This window comes from Dreissena polymorpha, chromosome 7 (genome assembly GCF_020536995.1).
Source record: "Dreissena polymorpha isolate Duluth1 chromosome 7, UMN_Dpol_1.0, whole genome shotgun sequence".
Taxonomy (NCBI): Eukaryota; Metazoa; Mollusca; class Bivalvia; order Myida; family Dreissenidae; genus Dreissena; species Dreissena polymorpha.
In genome coordinates this window covers 20,900,179-20,927,236 of record NC_068361.1, presented here as the reverse complement: position 1 = coordinate 20,927,236, position 27,058 = coordinate 20,900,179, and the positions used below count along the sequence as shown (strand labels likewise).

General features: G+C 32.5%; 1 protein-coding gene across 1 annotated transcript in view; it reads left to right on the top strand.

Annotated features, from left to right (window-relative positions):
- Positions 1 to 27,058, top strand: part of LOC127839519 (protein mono-ADP-ribosyltransferase PARP14-like) — a 47,023-nt gene that overhangs the window by 6,407 nt on the left and 13,558 nt on the right. Inside the window, exons 2-6 of the mRNA XM_052367908.1 lie at positions 291 to 521; positions 4,967 to 5,188; positions 8,438 to 8,528; positions 20,027 to 20,092; positions 23,229 to 23,349. Coding sequence (XP_052223868.1) covers positions 291 to 521; positions 4,967 to 5,188; positions 8,438 to 8,528; positions 20,027 to 20,092; positions 23,229 to 23,349 — 731 coding nt within the window. The remainder of the gene's footprint in view (positions 1 to 290; positions 522 to 4,966; positions 5,189 to 8,437; positions 8,529 to 20,026; positions 20,093 to 23,228; positions 23,350 to 27,058) is intronic.

Below are 27,058 nucleotides of genomic sequence, written 5' to 3'. Positions count from 1 at the left end.
AATGAATCAGACAAGAAATACATGTACATTACCTGCGCACAGTGAGACACAAAACAAATGAACCAGACAAGAAATACATGTACATAACAAACGCAAAGTGAGACAAAAAACAAATGCACCACACAAGAAATGCACGTACATAAAAAAGCTCAGTGAAACACAAAACCCATGCACCAGACAAGAAATACACGTACATAACAAACGCAAAGTGAGACAAAATACGAGATCACCAGACAAGAAATGCACTTATATAACTAACGCTTAAAGTTAATGCATATATTTTGTTACAGATTCCGGTTTTAGTCAGCACAACTTCAACAAACCTTGATCTTCGTAATGGTGCCGTGTCCAAGACGATCCTGAAACAAGCTGGACCTGAAATACAACAAGCACTCAAACTAAATTATCCGAAAGGGCTATCTGACGGAGGGGTTGCGGTAACAAAGGGATACAACCTCAAATGCGCACATGTCATACATGGTTATGTTGCCCCTTGGGACGGACAGCAGAAAACGCGCACTGTAAGATTTACTTTCTTTTTGCTTTGTTGTGTGTTTCCCTTGAGCCCATTTCGGCAAAACGTAATACTGCACACGTATTAAGTTTATGTTCAATATATTGACTAAGCATTTTTGCTTAGTTTGAACCTACGGTAAATGTGTTTTACTAAATTGGGAAACGACAGATTAGTTTCTATAGAACATTCGTGTTCACAATATTTATTAGCATTATGTTCACAAAGTAATTATTATAAGTTTTAAACTTTTAAAGATATAAGACACATGGACACTCATTTTAATAAGATGTGATAAGATACACTTTTCTTGTTCTTCATGCGATTTATTTTTGTTGAAATTGATAATAGTCGCAGATTTTGATTTTTTACACTTCTAAGGCATTTATGTAGTACCATAGTAACTCACACGGGATAAATGATCTCTTTGCAGAAATAAGTAACAATTCTTTTTCACAACCATTTTCTAAATAATATATTTAGGAGAGATAATACAAATCACCAATATGGTCTTTTAATTTATGCTGCATGCCTTTTAAGACCTCAGCGAATTTTAGAATTGGAAAGTTTTCTTCCAGACTAAATATGGGTCCCTGTATATGTCCATTCTTTGAGTACCATATTGGAACGTATATCGTACCTCTAATACAACAATGGAATTTTGATAAAGTCCACATCCACCAGAAATAGTTATCGTTAAAGACATTAACGACACAAAAGTATGTCGTCAGATAAATAAGATAATTTACCCTTAGACAAAATGGAATAGCTCATTAATTAAACGACGCGAGTAACTCCTCTTTCTTATTGATCGACCAAGTGCAATAAAATCTTCACATTCGTGAAGTGTTGAAACGGATAATGCATTTACGTAAAACTGCTTAATCATTTGCAAAACCACCTTGAATACTTTTAATGTTGCTTTTAAAAAGTCTTCTTAGAAAATTGGAAAGATTGAAAAGGGAAAACAGCTTAAAACATCCAACTTAAGGCCTGTTTCTTTACGTAAATACTTTCATGCACGAAATTCTATATGTGTTGTATATTTATCAACAAAGCCTTCGATTGAGTCTGGCACAATCGTCTCATATTTAACTTTAAACAAATTGGGAAATGTGGCAGTTTTATAAATTTGTAAGCATGTTATTAAAATAAAACAGAAACAAAATGCCTTCATTGAATCTTCTTATTCGCACTCATAAGTGCGGGGTTACCTCAAGGCTCTGTTTGCGATACTAAATTATTTGTATGTGACGGACCTTACATGCCTGCCTTTTCATTGAGCACAACAAGAGAGTTTGCTAATGATAGCTCATAAGTCGTCTCATCTTGCGACAATAATGTTCCACAATCAACTCTCAAGCACGAAATGTTAATTTTAAATAAGATAAATGTTATATTTTACCCTTACTACAAAAACATCTTGCCGTCCGAAATTTAATAATACTTTACTATCCTGTGTGTACTCAAACAAGCGACAAGGTCTTACTTTAAATGAAAATGGAATTTTCTACGAACATATTTATCCTATACAGAGACAAAAATTTACTGGTTAGTGAAGTGCAAGGATATTTTTAAAGCACTAACATAGTTAATAGGTTTTTCTTAATTATCTGGATTTTTGAATTGCCTGATGCATTTTACCTACGTTTTAGCTTTTTTGTTCTGAATATAGCGCAGTAATGCAATGAAATATGTTTTTTGTTATACGCGTTTAAGTCTTCAGACAAAGGAGCTTTCTATTCGTCTTTTCTATTTTTATGTCCCGCGCCACTATAGTGGGGGACATATTGTTTGTGCCCTGTCTGTTTGCCCCAACTTTAACATTTGCAATAACTTTTTCAATATTGAAGATAGCAACTTGGTATTTGGCATGCATGTGTATCTCATGGAGTTGCACATTATAAGTGGTGAAAGGTCGAGGTCAAGGTAATCCTTCACGGTTAAAGGTCAAATTTAGAGCTTCCAAACGGCACAAAATGGGAAATAGTGTTTCTAACAAACACATATCTTGTTTATATTGTTTTTATGTATGTGCAACGCATTAAACTAGCTATGGATTTGAACAAAAACCCTTGGTTCAATTGTGCACATTTTCGCATTAATATAAATACTAACAACCGCAATTCAACAAATCAGCCGATTGCTAATGTTGATACAATTCGTGACACAGCCCGATTGCTTTTGTACAAATTATCTTTCTGTGACATGCCGTAGTTTTAATTTATTTTAACGCAATAAAACACTATTAAACTTTGAGAAGAACAGAATGTCCAAGAATAGTTTCCCTCGATAGGAACTGCAATTCGAAGATGATGTTCTCTTCATATGCGCAGCCAGTCGAGAGAGTGGTTCACTAAAAAAAATCAGCACGGAAGACAAAGGCATGAAACTTCTGAAGATAAGTTATATTAGCCAGATAAAAAGTGTATTTATGCTGACCATAATAAGGGAAGACACGTCTGAGTATGATATTCAATACATTATGAAGTGATTCCTTAATCAGGAACTCGAATGAGCAAACTACGCATCAAATTGATGACACAAAAATTGAAACGGAAAAAACATGTTCGACCTTACAAAAAAATTACACTAAGAAATTTGCAAAAATTGCAAAGTTCTCACTTTCAATAACACTGAAGAACAAGCAACTTGGAACCAACAGATAAGGACACACACGACCGGACGATACCATGCTATGCGCCGCTCGCTTGAACGACGATAACTTGAAGACATACCCCAGCTTCGTCTATCGGAGGCTGTAGGAGTTCGGTGGTGCTTTTGGTGGCAAATCTTCAGTCGTTAGTGCACTTACGCGTTCATAGGTGGAAAAGATTATATTCTTACGTTCGCGATTTGACGGTAAATCAGCCAAATACTTTGACGAGTTACCATTGTATCCAGGTATATGCAATCAATTATTTTCGTTGTCGTATCTGTACTAAACTATTGACAGCCTTCAATTTCCAGTGGGAAACTGGCAAAGGACATGCCATGTTTACACCGAATAGTTAAAATCTAAGACACATTGTGCATAGTACTCGTTCGTAGAGTACTTGGAAAATCCCAACGAAAATCTAACGAAGCATTACTAGCGAACACGGAGAAGGAAAAATCAATTCTGGATGCCGATGAGAACTGTGTAACGAGCAACTGCGACCTTCTTAACCAGTGGGGACCTTTTAACATAAATTGCAAATTATAAAATGTCTAATCCGAAAATTATACATAAACGATAACAGACAAATAAACAACAGCTTATCGTATGTCCGTTAATAGCCTCAATAAAGAATCGCAATTACAAATTACGAAGATCGCATTGGCTATAGTTAACAAAAAGAACTACTAAGAGGATGTCCATGACAACTTTGCGCCGGACCGAGGATTCGACCATCCATCGTCGACTTCGGAATCGGATTTTGACCAGACAAATCGTTGTCCGGTTTGCTAGCCATCGTAAAAGCGCAATAGACGGTGACGTAAAAAACATCCTTCCGATTGAGGTGAACATAACTGAGAATCACTTTGAGAAAGTTGTCAATATGATTCAGTGTTGATAAACATTTTAAGAATGCCCTATCGTGTTGGCATTACATGCATATTAAATGCAATGATTGATCATAAAGCCAATGAGAAAAAATGAAAAGTTCATACATCTGGTATTTAGCAAAAACGGTTATGAATGCAATACATTTAGAAATCAAAACGATGACAATATCTTTCAGTTATAAAACCACTCAGCATTTGTGTTGTTGATCACATAATGTAAAGCTTTCTTTATTATTCATAAGTTTTAATTCCCTTTTATTATTGTTTAACTTGAGTTGCAATGCTATGAGGTTAAATTTTATTTACACTTATATGTATCATGAATATTGCTGGGCAAAGTGTGAGGATGAGCGCTCTTAAACCGCTTTAAACCCCCAATGATTTGCATTGGCCGTTCCAAGGCGGTGACTCCAGCTTTATTCTTCTATGTGTGTATGTTGTTTCGTATTGTGCTGTTTCGTCCTATTTTTACAAGTGGCCAATTGCCTTAAATAAAGGACCAACTCATTGTTTATACTAAAAATGCAATACTGCTCCAACAGCTGGAGTTTCCCTTCTTTATATTATAAACGTAACGGAGTTGGCCGAGTTTCCAAAATACACAGTAAAACCTAGAAAACAAGAACGAAATGAAAGTCATTCTCTATTTTATGACTGATGACCACGGGTATCACTCCCTTTTCTTTGAATCTAAATAGTTATTTTAGTCTCAAAACAATGTTTTAAATTGCACAGGTTTTCTGAAAAAGCCTTGGTGATGATGATTCAAATTAATTGATACTCGTAGAAGGGACATGACTTTCAAGAGTATAACATGTGCATGAATTCTACATATTTCACATTATAATGTATACACAACAGTAACAGTATTGTTAATTTTGTAAATGTACGTGTGTTTTTAAGGACCTTAGACGCTTCGTTACACGTTGTTTGGAAGAAACACAGAAGATGGGCCATGATGGAGTTGCAGTTCCAGCGATTGGCACTGGAGCGCTTGGCTACCCAAAAGACGTCGTGGCAACAGAAATGCTGACTGCTGTCTCAGAATTTGCAGCAAACAATTCAAACTCACCCATCAACCGTGTCGAATTCGTACTGTTTCCAACGGATTCGGACACAATCAAGGTACTTTAATGAAACTACAATGGTTTAAATGTGAAAGTTTATGTTAGTTGTTTGCATTTTTGCGTATTTGACTAAGATCGCTTTGTACTTAGATGTTTAAGATAAGTATGTCTCGGTAGAATCGAATGCCCAGTAGAATTGTTCAGATTTTCTAATTGTAGGGAAAACTAACTTGCAATGGTTTGATGTCAACCAATAACCGTTGCACACATCGGGGATTACATTTTACAAAATTATCTGCATTAGTTGTTAATATAAAGAAATGAAACTCCAGCTGCTAAAGCAGCCTTGCAATTTGTATAAAGCGATTTCGTGGTCCTTTACTTCTTGCAAGCGCCCAATTGTCAAAACAGTACGAAACAGCACAAAACGAAACATCATACACACAAAGTAGACTAAAGCTGGAGTCACCGTCTTGCAACGAGCCATGCAAATCACTAGGAGGTTAAACCGGTTTAAGAGCGCTAAACCTCACACTTGGCCCAGCAATATCCATAATACATATACGTTTAAATAAACTTTAACCTCATAGCATTGTAACTGAAAAACAGCAATTATACTAAAAAGGGAATTAAAACGCACTCAATTTAATTACCATTTAATTATTCAATGGTATGAAGGAGACCAGAGAAACAGGAAATCAACTTTTTTAGGAACGATTTAATGAAATTACGAACACGTATCAACTAAGTCTCTTATTTTTACAAACAGATTAAAGAATATCTAGCACCATATAGTAATTTTTTCAGATCATGATCGAGCGAATACAGAACGAAGCAACAATATTGAGTTTTAAAAATCCATATTACATGGCTTGGTTGTTGATGTGTCAATAATATAATAGAAAAATAAACGTAAAAGCAAATGAATGCAATACCTTAACAGAAAAACCGTTTAGACTAAGGCGATAATTTATCAAAACAAAAATTATACAATTAATGCTAAAAAGCTGCGTGATCTATACACGCGTGTACTCATAATAAATAAACCGAAGCTTAAACGTAAATCAATCAAGAAACGCCCGTCAGATAGAACATATAAATAAAGTTGAACGATGTAAACCCGATGACCTATGTATGTAGCTGAGACAGTGAAAACGATCTGATGACGTTATTAGGAAGCGGTGGGACGATGACGTCACCGGTAACAAAATACAAAACTATTAGAGGGGCATTACTGTAAAATAAAATAGTATTAAAGGGGAACTACTGTAAATCGAATTACCAAGAACACCAAGAGTGTTTATTAAACATTTTAGAAGCACACATTTAAAAGGGTAATTCCTTTAATTATTTCAAATTTTCGGGGAAGAAAGATATAGTGAATCGAAAACAAACAAGCATGTCTTTTTAAGTACGTCAGCATTATATCCTTTTGATACAAATTAGTTAATTAAATTGAACAATTTAATATTGACATTTGCTTTAAGATATTTAAATTTGCAAACACGCTTAAAAACATCTCCATAAAATGATGAGTGGGAAATTCCATTAGCCAAATGAAGTTTTAAAGAAATATTATATTTTAAAATAAATAAACACAATACTTTGAGTGAAATTATGCGAATTTACGTCGTCGGTTATGATACAAAAACCCTGGTATAGCAATTTCTTCGTTAACACACGGTAACGATCATTAAAATCTTTAACACATGAACATGCTCTGGCGTATAATACTAACTGCGAAATGAAAACACCATAGGATTGACCTTTAGGGATAAAACCAACTTTTACAGGAAAATTAATAATTTCAAAGTTAAAGTCGTCCCGTTTTTCCTATAAACTTGTCAATCATATTAATATTAAAATTAGATGTAAGTCTAAACATGCAGCATCTATATTGTATTGACATGATCTATTTAAGGCTATTTCTTTTGGATAGATTTTATAAATATATTGTTCAAAGTATGGCTTTTCTAAGTTTAATATGCCATTTATGTATCTACAAATTAAGTTAAAACGTTGAAGCAAATCTAGTTGTATAGTGTTCGATATATCTAACATAAAATCATGTTCATTACAATATAACAATAGATCAGCTATAAGTGGCGCACAATAATTACCCATAGGAGCACCGAAAATAAGTTTAAATATTTTACCATTAAATTCAGCAAACAAGTTATCCAGAAGAAAAGTAAGTGCTGCACAAAAGTCAAGACAAGTTTTAATTTATGTATTTATCTAATATCTGATTTGTAAAACAAGCTGTTTTAGTGTTTAAAGCAAGATAAGAACACTTCTCTCTTGAAACTGTTTTTATTTCAATCAGTGGATTTTATTGAAGTGTGAGGAAGCGTTTTATGTAGTATAGAAAAGTCAAATGTGCTTACTTGTGACACCTTATATGTTTTATTTTCCATTTCATCAATAACCTCTTAGGATGTTTGTATTTACCAAAACAAGTTTATATTACTATTTTAATATAATTTTTGTTCCGTTAGAACGGACCGAACACTCTGGGTCTGAGAGTCTTGTAACAAACAATTACGCAGGGATGCATTATTGTAGGGCTAACAGTAACCTTTCTAAGAATGTCAACGTCGTTTGTATTGTTTAAGGCTTTTCTTTTTTTCAAGAAAGTGTTGTCTTAGACTGGCCCATTGTTAATTGACAAAAGTTTCATTTTCTCCTAATTGTGAGATGATAATCCCTCATAATAGAATACTATATCCGTATCTGTTGACCTGACGTAATAACATTAAATTATATGCAGCACAACACCGTTATTTTCATACTCTTCATGTAAAGAAAAAACCATCAATATACTTGAAATAAAATGTAAATATCCTTAACTCGAAAACTATATTTGCTGCTCCCCACGAACTACGATATCATATTAAAAACTATATATATATCTATTGATATATATATATATATATATATATATATATATATATATCTATATATAGTATCAATGTGTCAAGATATAAAATTCAAAAAGGAGCGAAATATGTTACAAATAACACCTGTCACCGATTTTTACGAGGATAACAATGGAATTAGCCATCTCGACATCATACAAAGACACACACCGACTTATCTTCTGTTTACAGACTATTTATCATCATTATAAACTAAAAAATGGCGAATAAGTAGAATCATTATGAAATTGATGAATTGAAATAAAATCGATAAAACTGAAATACATAGTGTTAATGTAGTTATTTATTTCAATTGCCATTATACTTATTATAATGGCCACTTAAAATTAGTTTACTTCATTAAAAATAACATATTACCTAATTTTCAGGCGTTTGAACTGGAATTTTCAAAATGGTCGATGGTTAGTCAACAAAATAGAGACCGAGACTACGATTACGTTGGAAATTCACGAACCAAAGGTATTTGGAATGCTTTGTTAAAAATTATATATTTTTGTTGTTGGTTTAGACATATCAACATGTACATAACTCTCCGTTAACCAAGGTGCTTTACACAATTAAGGCAATCCAACAATTGTGAATTTGTTTGTTAAACCCGAAGAAATTTTGCGTTACATTTTTCATTATCATGCAGTAAACCCAGTTTGATCGCTTTTGTTTTGTAGTGTTATGTTATTGCCAATTGTTTTCATTTTTATTGAATTGGTTGTATTAATGTTCAAATTGTATATGTTTGTTTAGCCAACGGGATTTGAACGACTAGTCCTATTCGCTAAACTGAATATGCGATGATGCTTAAGTCAGTACCGTGTGTCCTGTTGTGCGATTGCTTTCTGATATTTGATTGAGAATGCTTATAAGTGTTGCTATTTCATTGGTGATTTAGCCTTTGATGCATACCGTTTATTTAACCATTGCATCTTAATATTATCAATCAAGAAACAATTATACTGTTTTGCTTTACCAATTGGAATAAGATTAAACACTGTAATCGCTTTTCGTTATAAGAAAAAAATATCTTAATTAGGAATATTTGATTTCAATTTAAAAACACAGAAGAAACTGCAGAATTGCCATCAATTTCAAATTCTCGGAACTGTTCCAATCCATAATTATAACGGTGTCAGTAATACAATAACTTACAATAAATAGATAAGTGTCAATTTTCATCTCGCCATCAGGTCATTATTTTGAAAAAATCAACATTCGGAATTACACAATTCAGTGTTTCAAGGCGGCGCCATACTTTAAAACTTAAGATTAGACGTGTGTTGCAGCAACTTTGCAACTATGTCGCGGCTGTAAATTCTAAACCAATTTCATTTCTGCGCAAGCCATTTATGCAATAAATATGATTTCTACTCATGAAAAATTGTTGTATATAGCGGACAGAGCAGACTGAATATACTTTTTTGGATGCACCAGCAAATGATCATAGACAACATAGTTATTTCTCCACATAATTTGTATTATAATTCAAATCGGTTCAACTTTATATTTTGTTGACCTGTCAATAAATATGTGTTGCATTGTTATACGTACACTTTGGTTGTTATAAGATAAATTATTAATTGGGTCGTTATTATATGATCTGCAAAAAAATTCTTAGCTGGTTTACATGGATAGGCACATGATATTACTACCCCGTATATTTATATTTATTCATGATGCGTCAATTAATGAAAACTATTTGCGATTGTTTTAAATTAAATGCTCATCAGCATTCATACCAAGTTAAACATTGATTAATAACTGTATATATGAACAAAACAACATGTTTAATCTATTGCACACAACTTTGGCACCAAATTTTAGACTTTTAATAATTCATATTGTTCAAAGTTTGATAAGTGAAATTGAAATGTATCAACACTTATTGTTTCAAATAATAACATCAAGTTCATTTTGCTTTACGACTTACACTTATCATTCACCATACTGTGTTCGATAAGCGCAATGTGATATCAATAATTCTAACACGGCACTTGACCATATGACTTGTTTCATATAGACAAAGAAGGAAATCAAGCGTGGGTTATTCTGCAATAACTTATGGGCGGAGCTTATACACTGAAAGCACGCGCTGTAGCTAAACAAAGCATACCGATACATTTTCCACCAGCGTAATAATCCGGTATTTTATGAATGAAAGTCACGTGACAAAATACTACGCTTTGAACAGAAATGCGTAAAATTGACCCAATTTCCCACGGTGTTCGTCTGCTGCTTCGATACTAAAATGGCTGAAGTTCGAATCGGGGCAGTGTGCTCTTATCGCGGATTGAATGATAACTGGAGAGTTATCGATACAAGACATGATGGATTTGTCAAAAAGTTCTTGATTCGATCCGTGACAAGTTGAGAAATTAAATGCGTTTTTAGTTTTTAAATCTTTGAGAAATACACAAGTACGTGTACAATGGAAACATGTTAGTTTACGCAAGTTGTTGTTGTTCTTATTTAACCAAACGTGAGAAATGAAATGGGTTTTTTTCCATCCAGTTTGGCTGTTATTGAGGGCGGAGATCTGATCGACAGAACAGCCGAAAGCTATTTTTTATGGGCGGAGCTTCACATAAAATAGTATGAAAGAAAAATAAGATACATTCTATAAATCTTTAGTAAAAATCGTGTTAGAATCGAAATAATTCGTGTACGTTATAGTTTGTTGTCGAATAACCCACGGCCGGAAGTTTAGATGCGTGGTTTCAAATCACTCGTGCTTCGCACTCGTGATTTAATTCCTACGCATCTAAACTTCCGGCCGTGGGTTATTCGACAACAAACTATAACGTACACGAATTATTTCTTAAATAACCTACGCCACATCATGTTCCATCGCAGGAACTACTATATTTTGTTCCAGATCGATGTCAAGCTTTTAGTTCAAAGGTCTTAATCGCGACCAGAATAAAACAGTTTTATTTGGTGCATATGTTGATCATATGAAGACTTTGTGCCTCCGTGTGAATATGATTTCATCTCTAAGATATCAAGCTAAATTTCACACTTGAAGTCAAAGTGTATTCGTAGCTAATAAAATGCATATTTCTTGGCCTGTCCATACTTGATTGTCATTAGCCAACTTAAAAATAATGTGACTTTGTAATTATGAAACAACAGACGATGCTGTATCGCGCGCAAGAAACAGTTAGTTAAATGTAACATATAGAGCAATAGGGTCAATTCCTGCCCCGTATTGAACGTATGTCTATATAAACAAATTAATTTAAATTTGGATCCTATGCTCATCCTTATCAGAAGATGCGTTAAAGCTCGCTGTGTTCAAGGTAAAATAAAACCTGGAAGTTCTTATATTTCCACAAAATTAAAATAAGTTAAAATGAAGCAACATTTTTGTTCTTGCCATATTATGCGTCCACTTAAATAGCATCGTAATATGTGACTGAAATATTTTCTAAAACGAATTAAAGATGCAGTATTTGATGACTTCCCAGTGTTAAACGAACTGTATGCAAACACTTATATTATTGAGGACTTTTCTTTGCTGAAAACGTATTTCGAATAACAAGTATCCTAAACATCAAGTGTATTCAATGATGGGAAATTTACAAGAGTAATGCCACTTTGATAAACTCTTCATTATAGAAGATTGAGAATGTGTAACCTTATACACAGCACAGTTTATATCGGTAAAAATCGCAGGTAAGTTATCGGTTATTTTATTTTGATGATGTTTTATTATCGACCTTGTTGTTAGTAACCTATCTGCCTGACAATCCATTTATCAATTCATTCGTTCACAAATAATTTAAATTTTACTCCGTTTGAATGTTCGCAAATGTGAAAACAATATACAATATATTACATTACATACTTTATAATATCATAGTTTCTTATAATATGAAATTATACATTAAACCTCAACATTCCTACAAACATTAGCTCAGTAAAAATGAGTCCAATCCATGGATTGTCCCCGCTGGTAGAGTCACGCAACCGACTTAATACACTTCAAAATCGAAACGTCAAGTAAAAACCTAGATTTACTTAGATAAACGCCTCAGTAATTCAAATCCCCAATGACAGTATTTATTCGTCTTTATCAAATAACAAATACTGGTATGAATATATGCATTTTTTATAATTATATAAGAATGCTTGATTCTCAAAATTCATTTATTAAAATTAAGAAATTGATTTTATTGAAATTTAAGCAAAATCTAGTCCAATTTCTGAAAGCAGACTTTCATTTTTTTATATGATGAATTTGAATATACAAATTTTGACTATTCGTGTATATCAGTCGAGTTATTTAAAGTACAAATAAGACCAAATATCAAGAAATACTTACAATGCGTGACCGAATAAAATATTTACAAAACAATCGGGATAAATATGTATAAATCTATTTACAAATGCATAAATTCCGTTTTACTAACGGTACTGTGAATTATTATTTATTGTAAATGATAAGTGTGCGAGACTTTTACATAAGCTAGAAGTCACGCAGTCTTTCGCAAATATTTCTTTGCAAATATTGTGGGCCAACATCAACATACGCATTTATTTTACAAAATTAAACACGCCCATGTGTTGGGAACACGTTATATGGATAATTATGATTTGATTGTAATATTGAGCGCACGACTATATGGAAATAATTATCAAAAGCGGTTGGGTTTATTTTCCGACGTATTTTAAGAGAGACTTGTTGTTATCAAGAAATTATTTTATTAAAAAAAAATATATTTCTTGATATCAAGAAATGTTTAACAACAAGAGTAAAACAGCGTCCCATCACTGAGATATAATGTAATGTGCATAAATTTTTTAAATATTTCCTTTTTAATATTAAATATAATTCCAAAGTTTCGAAATACTACTAGTATACAATCATGTGGATGTATGATAGATTACAGACTAGCAATGTCATATCCGAGGTTCAAACTCGCGAAACATGAAGAACGTTATTAATGGCTCATGAAGTAACAACAACGCAACACTTCAGCATGCCTAATGGTACTTTTTCGCCAGTGTAGGCTTTCGAGGAGTTTGTTAATGCTTTCGGAATATGCTTACGGAGGTAATAACTTATTCGTTTATTTAGTATTTCAAATTATTTCATTTAATGTTCGTAACATGTTGTGTATTATTAAATAAACAAAACCTTGCTATATGGCATTCTTAAATATGATGTCGTCGCTGGTGAACTTAAATACCAAAATCTTCAATTGTTTATGCGTCACTGTCAACATTTCAAATATTGTGTTAAAAAGATTAATTTAAGTACACTGCTTATGGCTTCATCTCATTCGCTACGTTCAGCTAATACACTACAATAACGTTTTACTATTACGAGATATATTTCAATTTCACTCACGATCGGTGCCGAAAAATATGTGATTGATAAATGTTATTGTAAATTAAAGTTCACTACTGTATTACGCTTAATCATTCGAATAACTCTTTTTTGTATATCCAATTTGGTGTGAATGCTACTGAAAAAATAGGGCAAACGTGTGTTCATGTAAATATTTGTAATATTTTGTAGAAATGAATACTCAGTTTAGTATAGACCAACGTCAAATATCTTCGGGCATCCTTATGATATATGATAATTTCTTTATTTTTCAATATTCGCTTAACATTGGCGCACTGAACACTAAATCGTCTTGTCATTAAGTAATGTGCACTTGTTGTTTTTTTCAGCGACATAAAGAAGACACGGAAATATCATTCGAAGTATTTGCGAGTATGTTGGACAGTTCCTATAAACTGGAAAGAAGTCAAGACTCTTGCTGTGCCCTGGTTGAGAAAATAAATGCATAGAATTAATGATATTAAATATATCCAAAGGTGGAAACAAGAAACTAACAGTCTGTAATGTGCATTATAGAAAAGGATGCCATCAGAAGAATGTTATTTTAGACATTCTACGTATATTCACACCTTCACAAAAAACGTTTTGTGTCTCTGTTTTTAAAATACAAGTACTGGACTCATATAAAAGAAAAAATCAAGAAACATTTTTTCTACATTTTAATATATCGATTTGTGTTATTAACAATGATAATGTTAATGATGATATGAATGATGACGATGACGTTGATAAAAGTTGTATTGTATGCGAGGCGTGATAAAACAGTAACATTCCTTTTTTATATCCTTTATACACTTTAATTTATAGTTATAGTAATACTAATACGTTTTTCCATTACGAATCCACATTAAACATATATGTATTTGTGGTCTTCAATTAACAAAAACAAGTAGTGATGTATACTACAGATATACACGGAAATGAACGACAATCACATATAAATGTTCAAGTAATTATCATAGTAGTTATATGATAATTGTAATGATGATATGAATGATGACGATGAGGTTGATAATAGTTTTATTGTATGCGAAGCCTGATAAATTCGATTCATAAAAAGGGTTGTAAATCTGACCCATCAAATTACAGGGGCATTACAATAGTAAATACAATGTCTAAAGTATGTTCACTCTTGCTAAGAAATAGACTTAACGCTTGGTGCGAAAGTGAACAAAAGTTGAATGAGGCTCAATTTGGTGTTTGTGAGAACCGTAGTACTAGCGATTGTATTTTTATTCTTCATACTATAATACAGAAAGTACTTGCTAATAAACTAAAATTATATTGTGCATGTATTTATTTTCAAAAGGCTTTTGACACATTTATACATGACGCTTTATAAATGAAATCAACTAATTCACAAATAAGTTCTAAGATGTTAAACATGCTTAAATCCTTATACTCGAATGTTAAGGCCTGTATAAGAAATAATGAAAATATGTCGTATTCTGAACTGTTTGATCTAACACTTGGTGTAAAGCAGGGCGAGCCTCGTTCCCCTCGTTTGTTTATATTATTTATAAATGACATCAAGGACTATATGGACTTAACTAATTTGTCTGTAAATGATATTGAAAAATTGTCACAATATACGCTGTTATTTGCTGATGACATTGCATCATTTACAACACATCCAAAAAAATCTCCAGACTCAACTTGATTGTATAAGTAGATTTTCTTGGACATGGGGCCTTTAAAATAAATGTAGAAAAGACTAAAATTTGTATTTTTGAACGAAAAAAAATCTAGAAACAACTATACTTGGTGTATCAACAATATAGATGTTGAGATGGTTGATAGTTTCTGTTACCTAGGCATGACATTTTATTATAACGGAAACTTTAACCAGGCTATAAAAACACTTAATGAACGAGCACCCAAAGCATATAATGGTCTTTTAACATTGTTTACTAGAGTATCATTTGATTTTAAAACCAAGTTGCTACTTTTTGACTGCAACGTTGCGCCGATTACTCTATATGGTAGCGATATATGGGGCGTATATGACTTTAAGGAAGTAGACAAACTCCATGTTAAATTTTGTAAACATATCCTTGGCGTTCGTCCCCAAACATCCGGAGTTGCAGTCCTTGGCGAATTAGACAGAGTTCCTTTTTCGGTCATCTGTAAGGAAAGGGCCTTAAAGTATTGATGTAAAATTATGAAAAATTCTGAGTCTCCTTTAAGCAAAATATTTCAAGAACCAATGCATGACGTAAGTTTCAACTCATTGAATGTAAAAAATAGCTGGGGCAAAGCCATTAATTATATATTAAATAACCTTGGTTATGGATACCTATGGTCAATGTTCGATTATAACTGTAGCTATGTACATATGTTAACACAAAAATCCGTGATCAATACATATAGACTTGGTGCGACATTGTTAGCTCACAAAGCAAATTATACTATTTTAACAAATTTAAAACTGTTTTCAAATATGAAAAATATCTAGATGCAGTAGACCATGATAATTATAGAATCGCATTAACAAAACTGAGACTGTGTTCCCACCAGCTTGAGATCGAAACAGGTAGATTCAATAATGTTGATAGAGTAAGAAGACTTTGTAAACTGTGTAATTTAAATGTAGTTGAATCGGAATTCCACTTTGTACTTTGTTGTCCCTTGTATCAAGATTTAATACGAAAATATCATATCCCAACTGCTTTTAATACAATGAATAAATTTATAAAACTTATGTCCTCAAATCAAACAGGAGTTTTAAGACGCCTGGCAAAATTTGTATATTTTTCTATGAAACGACGTTCCCAAATCCTTGATTGTATTGCTTCTTAAGCTCTATAAATATGTTTGGTCAGATGTATTTATGTATTTGTTTTATTTTTCGATATGTATTTGTACATGACTATTTTAATACCATGCACTTTAAACTTTACATATGTTTTGCAATGACCATCTCTTTGTAATTCTGTATTTGTAAATGGCCAAAGGCATGGATTATGCCGATTTGCCTAATACAGTATAATAAAGATAAAATGGTAAACTTCCTTTTATTTCGTCATATCAATTATTTATGCACTTTAAATTATAATACTAATAATAATGAAACTATCTTTTTTTTTTGAAGAATTCACGTTAAAACTTATATTTATATTTAACAGTGTGGTCTTAAATTTACACAAACAGCACTTGGTATAGCAGCTATATGATAATTTAGATGATGATTTGAATGATGACAATAACGTTGATAATAGTTTACAATAATAATCATTATCAGTACAAATGTATTACTACAAGTGATTACTTCCGGAGAATCAGATAAATATTATTGCAATAACTATGCTGTAAAAATAACCTCATGTAGTGATGTTATGCATTTTATATAGTTTATTTTGCAGCAACTCACTGAAAATAGTATTTTTGTTGGACTTATATACAACTTTCCAAGGCATAAATACTTGTCATTCACGTTCGCATTTAATTGTGATAACCAATTAATAATACGTTTCAGCGTGTAGGTATTTTTCAGTAAATGCTACATTATAATCAACATAAAAAAGACAACTTGGCGTTTTTAAAATGAAGTCTTTTGTATGAAGTTCAATGGGCCCATTGGGCATTTGAATTTAAACAATTTCTCAATAGAAAACACATTTCTCAAATGGATATAATGACGTGGATTTCGTGATGGGTCCATAATTCAATTGTGAATGATGAGATCTCAAACTAAATTTTCACACATTTGTTCACATTACCATCATATCAAGATGACGTGCCTTGCAACATAATTATGTAACACGCTTTGAGGTATTACAAAAGTTGTATCAGTTATAAGCCAGTGCAAACACGTATTCAAATGACGCAATGTAGTTTAAGTATTCTGGAATCTATGTGTTTCCCAAGTGTTGTTTTCATGTACACGTCTAAACGTATGCAACCTGCATCACATTTGTTTATGTTGCGCTTACATGAACGGTTTACAAGGCATTCAATCGACCGACAAATTGTCTACGCTGGTAGCGTGAGAATATGCTTTCTAATGAGTACGACTTCAAGAATATCAATGGTCAGTTAGGACCACGTGCAAAGCTGTTGTTATAGCCACGGGTCATGTTGCATGAATATCTGTAAATAAAATCATGCAATATTTGTTGAAAATCAAATACACTCTGTATCGTTACATTTAAATATGATAATCATTACAACAATTGCACATCATACTACTATTTAGTCTTGATGTTAACATGGATTGTGCAGTGGTGAAAAAACGTGTATGTATTCGTTTAATTGAGGAGAAAGCCATATGCGAGTCAAGTCGGAATGCTGATCTGTTTAAAGCCAAGATAAAGATACTGACCACATTTGTTTTAACAAGATTTCTTGTTTGTTGTACTGAAGGATACTATAATAATAATATCTCGAAAGATACACCTTAATAATAAAATGTATGTTTAAACTAGTGCAAAATATGGAGATCAATATATGTGAACATTAAAAATAATTGTTGACGTCGACATTTCCGGATTTGTTCCGTTTCTTATTTAATGTATATTTGTATCTGGTTGTTGCTTCGTATTATTTAAAATGTTGATTAAAACCTATATGAATGTTATTTATATATAGAAACCTGCTGTAGCTTTTAATTATCATATAACGTGTTTGGTACTAATGTATAGATTCTTATATAGGTTTATCATCCCTCGTACACATTTTTTTTATCTTGTATTTATTGTAAAACATGTTTCAGTTGCATACCCTTAACGAAGTTAAGGGGGTTAAACTTAAATAACCATTGACGCTTTACGTCTTTATTTTCTTCTGTTTAACTGTGTGTATGTCTTTTTACACAAACCTGTTCAAAGGCGTTCTCTTATAATGTTCAACGTATAATTGTAAAATATTGTAACTTGTGATACTACTGTTACAGTCAACAATTCTATATGATGTTATCAGCAAAATAAATTCTTTTAAATTACAGGGTTAACATATGTTATATAATTATGGCATGTAATATCGCATAGTTCTCATCTACAAATTTGGTTAAAGTATATCCGTATGATGAAAACTGGCAACGCCTTAGGGGTCACAATGTTGTATAGATTTATATTACAAACTAACATATATTCCCATAAGACTACAACGTGAATGTGTTTTATATTTGGTATGTAACATCATACTGTTGTCCTTTCCTCTTCATCAGGTGTTTATATCATGCCCCGATCGGTCAAAATGCGCCACAATCTAGTTGTCACCTGATTTATAAAGTAACCCTTTACATTTGTTTTGAACCTTGCCTTAGTCGTAACAAATGGTCACGCCAAAGGTTGTACCAATTGAAACACATTACGGCATGTGGCGTGAGTGGGTATTTATGGTAACTACTGTGTAAATCTCTAGTGCTGGTCGAGGTTTATTAATAACAATATTTATTTTACGGAAGCTGTATACATCTTCGTAATGCTTGTTAGATCAGTGTTCGTGTTGTTTTGTCGGTAATGCAATTGTTCAATGTATGGTTTGTGTTTTAGGTTGATTAATGTTTTTCTTGCATGTATGCACATGGGTTCGAAAATGTGAATACATGAGTTCAGTTTTAAACCAAATCAGTTTTAAGCGATTGTTTAACATGAAGCAAATTTATTAAGTTATGGTCTAAGACGGTATTCTTTGATAAATGCCAGACTTGTGCAAGGTCATATCGATTCTAGTAAGCATTTTAAATTCAACATTTCTAATAAAAGGACAATGTTGCACGAGTAGCAAAAACACAACGTTTCTTAAGATATATATTTGTATTTGATGAACATATTCATTTCATGAATAGTATAACTGCAAGGATAACTGTAAATGAATTATTTAGGCAAGACAGATTTCACTCATTTCATTTAAAGACATGGTAAGAAAAAAAAGCAATATTCCTACTGCAATGTAAATTACATAAGTTCACATAACTTAAACATTTTCATTAAGTTCATCAAATATAATATACTAAAACATGCAACAATAAATAACTAAAATAGTCAAGTAAAAAAAAATCAATCCACAAGTTGAGCGATACGAAGAAACATTGAGAGATCATGATGTGTAAATAATTCTGTCAAACATATGGATATAAACAATAATCACACTAATGACGCCCAAATGTAAACATAAAAATGACAAACAAACAAGTCCCATATCGTATAATATTTTGTATATAACACTGTTTGTAAACTTTATTATATTCTGTAATTATTGATAGTCAATGTCTCATTTTTTAAGAGGTTGCCCCTTTCAAATGACAAAGTCCCTTCAATTAAGCAGCTGTATACGCGACAAACCGACGTCAAATACAGAACGTTTTTTCTTCTGACAGACGGTTATGAAGACCACATTTACGAAGAGTTGCCTGAATCGACGCCCGGAGAGTTGAGACATGTTTTTGTTATTGGCAAGGTAACTATAACAATCAAAGATGGTGACATCACTAAAGAAGATGCTGACTGCATTGTTAACAGCTCCAATGAAAATTTAGATCTTACAGCAGGTACGTTTTTGGTACACATGACATGATATACATAATTTCAAAATGGAACTTATATGTTTTAAAACACGATATGAAGATGTAATAAAAAGATAACAAATTCATGTTTGTTTTTAAATGTTGTAGGACAAGTATCTATAGCCCTTGTCAATCTATGTGGGAAAAAGCTTGTGGAGGAGGCCAAGGCCAAGCGTATGTTTAATGTGTTAATTGTATTTAATTAATACTTAATGACATAAGATTGCAATACTAGTTTTTGTTTATTAACTTAAAGATACCGATGATACCAAACCTTTACACAACGTGATCAAGGGTGACTTAAGTGGCTTACTATTAGCAGCTGCCCGTCATACTTTGTTCAAAGTTTACGATAGCTTTTAACAACTTCAAACAATCTGAGATCTCATTTTATCAAAAATTATAATAACAATTAACCAGAATGTTTCACTTACTCCCATTTATTGAATTGGATTACTTTTTTTCATCAAAATGTCCTCAAGTTAATTCACTATTAAATTTTCTCGAATCATATCTATTCGTTAAAATATGGTCCTCAAACCGGTGGGGTTATTTTTTTGATATACTAGAAAATCTTGAAAGTTTCCTTTCGTCTCACCGGACGCTAAATTAACTCTTCCCATCATAACAAATCAAACAGGATTAATGGGTTGAATAGTGAAGTCATTATGTCGGCTGATAAGTAAGCTAGAGGTACTTGTTTGTTTCAATTTAAATGAATATTTAAATGTGCAGTATATAAAATTAAATAAGTGACATTTATTTTGTAGAGCAAAATGATCTGATTTATCGCAATACACATGAATCTTCATATTCAAACAAATGTATAAGTGGGTATCATATTTTGTTCGTTGATCAGGTCAATATGGTCAATGGCCGCCGTTTTTAAGTACATGTAGAGCGCCATATTTCCTATTGTTTTCTTACTTGATAAAGTAATGTTCTAATTTTCTTCAGTCAGCTTTTTGTGAAAAGTAATTTATTCACCTCATCGACGACGAAAAGTGTGATGTTTGATTTATTTCAAAAATTTATTGAAAGAATGTTATATAGCATTTTAGTTCTGCAATTTGTATTCGATTTTCAAGCAACTTAATATAAAACATGAGTAGAAGTACATTATTCCTTTCGATTAAAAAAAGAAGACTGCCGATTAGAAGCCATGTCAGATTTCTTAAACCGTTGGGAAATACTTATTGCCCTGAACCCTCTTACAACTGGTTTACATAAAAAAATAGTGTGTGCGATATAACTTTCGTTGAGAGACTAATTAGCAGAAGAAAGACGGCCGACATAGATTTGAATATGACTGACAGGAGATTATTCACTCAAAAAAGAAATACTCCTACGTCAATTTTTAAGCATGTCGCGAGTAATACTATATTATTTCTAAAATTGACAATCAGATGAAAAGGAAGACAAATTTATAAATGTGTCTTTGTATATTCAAGTCTTTATGTTGCATTCATTCACATACATTTAATGATGTAGAATAACTTCAAATGTTAATTGTTTGAGACAATTTGCAAGGTAAAAAAGTGAGCGTCAAAATACGACACACTTTCAATAATTCTACAATGTTGTCAAAACTATGTGTGAGAATTATTCCCTTTTAGTGATAGGTCAATTAATGTAAATGTTTAATGCCAACGGTATTGTTGTCAGTTTTCAATCGTTTACATTCCTTGTAACTTTGAATTACAACAATGCTCTAAAACGCATTTGGCAGACAAAATAATTATATTTTATATTGATGTTTATGAACAGAAAGAGAAATGAAAACGACAGGATTAGCGATAACCCAAGCGCCTGGACTTCCGTGCAGAAACATTATGCACGTTGTTGCCAAACATACTGCAGATGAGTGGAAACAAGTTGTTGATCAATGTCTAAAGAAAGCAAAAACTGATCACTATCGAAGCATTGCTTTTCCGGCATTAGGGACAGGTTTGCTTTCTTATTTACTTAATTATAAACTAAAAGGTGTTCATTGTTTATGGTAATACAGACATTCAACGGGAAATTATATATTTATACGTATCACGTTTGGTACAGGTTTGACAATCCGTGTTGACGATACGGCCAATGCAATGTGCATGGCTGTTCACGAATTCGCAAAAGAAGGATGTGGATCGATGACAGATATCAGATTTGTTATTTTAAAGACTGAGATGGTTGATAAGTTCCGCCAAGCCGCACAACATGCTCAGTGGTCGCATGCAGGTACATGTAACGGATAGCACATACGTACTATGTTGTCTAATGGTTGTGGTCATTTTAAAACGACACATTCGGAAATTAACGTTATGAAATTTCCAAAATGTTAATATACAGATGCAAAGTTAAAGACCCAGGTTGTAAAAACAAATATGATAGCTGAGATATGTTTAAGTGATACTTAAAACAGAATTGTTTATGTTTAAAACACGCTCAGTGTTCAATAGGAAATGGTGTTATTGTTATCAATGTATATTAATTCAAGAACTTGCTTCAAACGTCATACACTTTAGTTAATGTAATCAAAATAAAAATGTTGAGACCTGGAAAACAAATAAACCTGTTACACAGATTCGAAAATGTAAAAAATAATGTCATCTCAGTTTGCTGAAAATGAAATAAAATTTGTTTTATTTACTTCAACTATTTGCAATGTTTGTTGGTTTGGTTGTTGTGGTTGTTTAAAAAAACAACAACAATTGTCCAACGAAATAAAGTTGAGCGCTCTGTTGTATGACAGCTCCATTCTAATCACGTATAGTAATAATCATTTAAGCTTTATTACTTAGAATATCTAAAATTAGATTAGTAATATATATTTGTAAATAGTGTGTGATGCGATTACATAAATAACAACACACAAATATACACCATTTGAATATCATTCAAATATCAATGGCATCATTAAGTGGCATTTATGGAAAATCTCCAAACGATTTTGATTGTTACATCATAATTTGAACAAATGGCGCCTACTAAAAAGATGACATTTTGAACATTCACACGCTATTATTATGACTTTAGATTTCTTGGAAATTGCTTTATGTTATGCACATTTCAAATATGTCGCTTGAAAAGCCTCTTTTTTATTTTACCCTGCCCGCAAGTAGTGCAAGTAGTGCCAGGTTCTTACCCTGGCAAGCCAATAAATATATATTACTGTTTGTATTTTAAAAAATACTTGTCACTCATGATATAATGTGTTGAAAAAGTGAATTTAAGAAAACTTTAGTTTTACATTTTTACCGATTTAGCCGTCAATACACTCCTTTAGCTGAACCTTACACTTTTAGAGGTGCACCTTTTTTTATAGGACTGGCCAAGAAACCAACTATCGATGTTGGTTCAACACGGTTTCAAGAAATGGCTGTCGATACCATTCACCTACGAGTGTACGCATTGGATGATTCAAACATCAGAAACGCTATCAAACAGTTGGACAGAACGATTGAGGGCGAGTGCAAGGAGTTACATTTCACCGATCCCATCATAAAACGTTTAAATGAGACACAGGTACGACTTGAAAATATGACTGATATTCTATATGTATACATTTATTTTATATATATATAAATATATATATATATATATATATGTTTTGTATTCGCTAATTGATTTTTAAAAGGACTCCAGTTCCTCGACGATTTTATTGATTTATATTTGAGAAAATAAATTTCGATAAGATAATATTTTATTCAATATATAGATATAGCAATTGCTGTTTAAAGTAAAGCAAGTCACCTCTATTGCCCTAATTGCAAGACGCTGAATAACATTTTGATTATCACAGGCAAATGGTTAAACACAGTGTATTAACAGTCCTGTAAACCTCAGATAGAACTAAAAAGGTCCTTACCTCTCCCTTGACACCCTCCCGTATGCAAATAATCATTTCGTTACTTGATGGGAGCTGTTATCTTAAAATGACTGATACAAGAATGTCGCCTGCACTGCCCCAACAATACGACTTTCCACTTATAGATTTGATACAAGTTTCTTTGCATAAAAATCGAATATTCAATTATGAATTTTGGATTCAAATATTCGGCCGATATTCAAATATTCGAAAAATTGTCACCATTCCTTACAAATACACACCCAATAAGTCTTAATTTGTCAATAGTTATGTTCATAATAATGAACTTTATAATAACATGATTATGGGGGAAAAAAGTTAAGTTTGACAACTTGGAAGGTCTCAAAAACCGTATTTGCTCGGTAATTTTTTCTTTAAATTTGATTTTGTTTGCAAAATACCATAGCTATTTTCAATATGCAAAGACAAACTTTGACAACAACTTAATTTAACAATGTCAGAAAATACAAGTAAACATATATTAGTTTTTTTTATTAAAGTAAAATATAAAGGCTTTAGTTATGTTCAACAAAATATTTGACGCGTTATTCGTTTTGAAACTTTCTGTATTCATATTATAGTCCGGCAGAAAAATGATTATTGACAATGCTGCTTCAGCGAAGCAGCTCGTCTAAGTTATCATACCGTGAAAAAATTCTTCACAATGGCGACCTATGTAAAAGACCGAGCTAAATTTAATGAGTTAGCTAAATTTTCTCAATCGGCATTCCTCGCTGATTATTATTGATAAAGGTAAAGGCAGCTTGATTCCCGTCCTCTTTCAAATTTATCAAGAGGTTCGAGACATGACCCAGACACCCAAACTTGTTTCGAACTTAAATTGTTCGATCCCAATTTTTTGTCGTACGCAATTTTTTTCGTTCCAAATTAAGTATATATAACAATCTATGTACCGGTTCTTAGGCTGAATGGGTCAAGTTCCCCACGGGTACTACCTCCCCGTTCCCCCGGGTACTTTGAAGTATACTTCAACCTACACTGATTTTCACAGATACTGTTGGGTACCACGGTATACTTACAGGTACCCCATCTTTCCAAATAAAAAAATCGTACCCACATTTTTGTTCGTACCCAAAATTTTTCGTTCCAATTTTTTTTCATACCCAATTTTTTTCGTATCCATTTTTTTCGTACCCATTTTTTATATTTTTTTTCGTACTCAAATTATTTTTCGTACCATATTATTTGGGTCATATTTTTTTGCACCCAAAATGTTCGTATCCAATTTTTTTATCGCATCCAACATTTTTGTACCCACATTTGTTTTCGTACCCACAATTTTCGTACCCACAGTTTTCACATATGGGTACGAAAATTTGGGGTATGAAAAAACATTTGGGTTCGAAAATTTTAGGTATGAAAACATTATGCCAACAAAGCCTCTTGTTCTTAATATAGTTTTACAAAGAACTGTGGATAGTCTAAAAGTCGATGTACACTGCAGCTATGACAAATATTAAATTAATGATCCGAATAAATGACAAGCAATAAAAAGTATATAATTGTGGTGATGTAGATCAACTTATATTGATGCTTTTATATCCGACCTCTTCAAAATCATCGTCACACCAGTTCTGTAAATACTTTGATTTTTCAATAGACCGGGCATTGAGGTGTATATTAAATGTTAAAGGGTTTTGGTTAGGGGATATGTATATGATGAAGAATCTAAATGATGCCAGGCTCGCATCATTGAGGGTTTTGAGAAATTCAAGATGGCGTCCACGATGGCTGCTATTTTAAGTCTCATTTCAAGATGTCCGTCAAGATGGCTGCCACTTTCAGTCTCATTTGGTATGACGTATTGAAATGCATTTTTATGTGTATTAATGCCATTTTGATATTGTTACACATATTATGTATGAAAAACGGAGTGCACACTTATCTTATTTTTTAATAATGATGAAGATGGCATCCAAACTGGCTGCAAGAATCGAGATGGATGCTAAAAACTGCTTCTAAAACCAAAATCATATCCGAATATTTTACTGAATATGACGCAACTAATACAATAATAATAGTTATGCAGCAAAGTGTTTAATAAGTGTCTGATAATATCAATTTAAATACGTATGTGCTCAGAATAGTATAGCATGAATATATCGGCCATATTTGAGAAAAATATGTTATCTTTGTGTACAGCACCTTCGTCCAATGTATGATTTGTTTTATGAAAATATACCGGTGTAATATCATAAAGCAAAGTTTATAACAATTGAAATACCATATACGTTTTATTAAACCGTTGTTCACGAAAGTGACGATCAGGTCGCCATTTTCTAAAATCATGGTATACAGTTGTATGTTTATAGGTTTAGCTCATGCTATGAGTTGTTTAGTATGTAGTCATAATCTAATGAAAATAGTCGTAAAGTTTTATTTTATGCAAACAATTAGCACAATGCACTATATTTCTCCGTCTTATCTTTTTCATCGACAAAGTATAATCTACTGGGCATGTTGTTTGTGCTCATTTTAAAATTATTTTATGTCAACCTGAACCTTTTCACCGTTAGAAATGATACATGAAAGTCGTGCTTGATAACACCAGCAATGAAGTTTTGAAAACGAGCTATCGCTTGTATTCCCACACTTCATAATTGTAAGCATATTGGGGTAAGCTTAAGCAACAATTGATGCTACTGTAATGTGCAAATGTTGTTTGACGCACTGAAGTTTCACAAACCATAATCACATAGATTCAGTTGTGAGGGGGTCGTCTGCATTTAATTAATGTTTCCATAAACACACGCGTGGACAGGTTAAAAATGTTCATTGATGCTTCCGTGGTAAATGGAAAGCTTGCTCTTGCTAGCGATGGCAAAACCTACCCAACTTGCTTTTCCTTGCTGCCACAAGGTCAGTTTTGTAATAGAAATTCTCTATGTATCGGACTTTTCCATGCATGTTGTGACAAATCTGGGCAATTTCTTCACAACTTTATTATGCTAGCTATCATATCGCTTAATAGCTGATGACATTGCCTGCGTTCAGCATATAAATAAATCTACCTTTACCGATACCAAAATACCCGGCCACAGTTTAGCATCCAGAGACGGCGTGAACAGAAAGCAAGTCTTCAATATATGTCTATGCTTTAGGGCAGTTTTGCGAATGTCTTTGACATTCTTATAAATCTCATCGGGCTTGTCATGATCGGATGTAGCGATTTGTAGCGTGTTTTAGATCACTAGATACGAAATTGTTTAACCGTGCATAAAGCTTTACACATTAAAGAGATCAGCTTTTGTTTGATCTCAGTGACA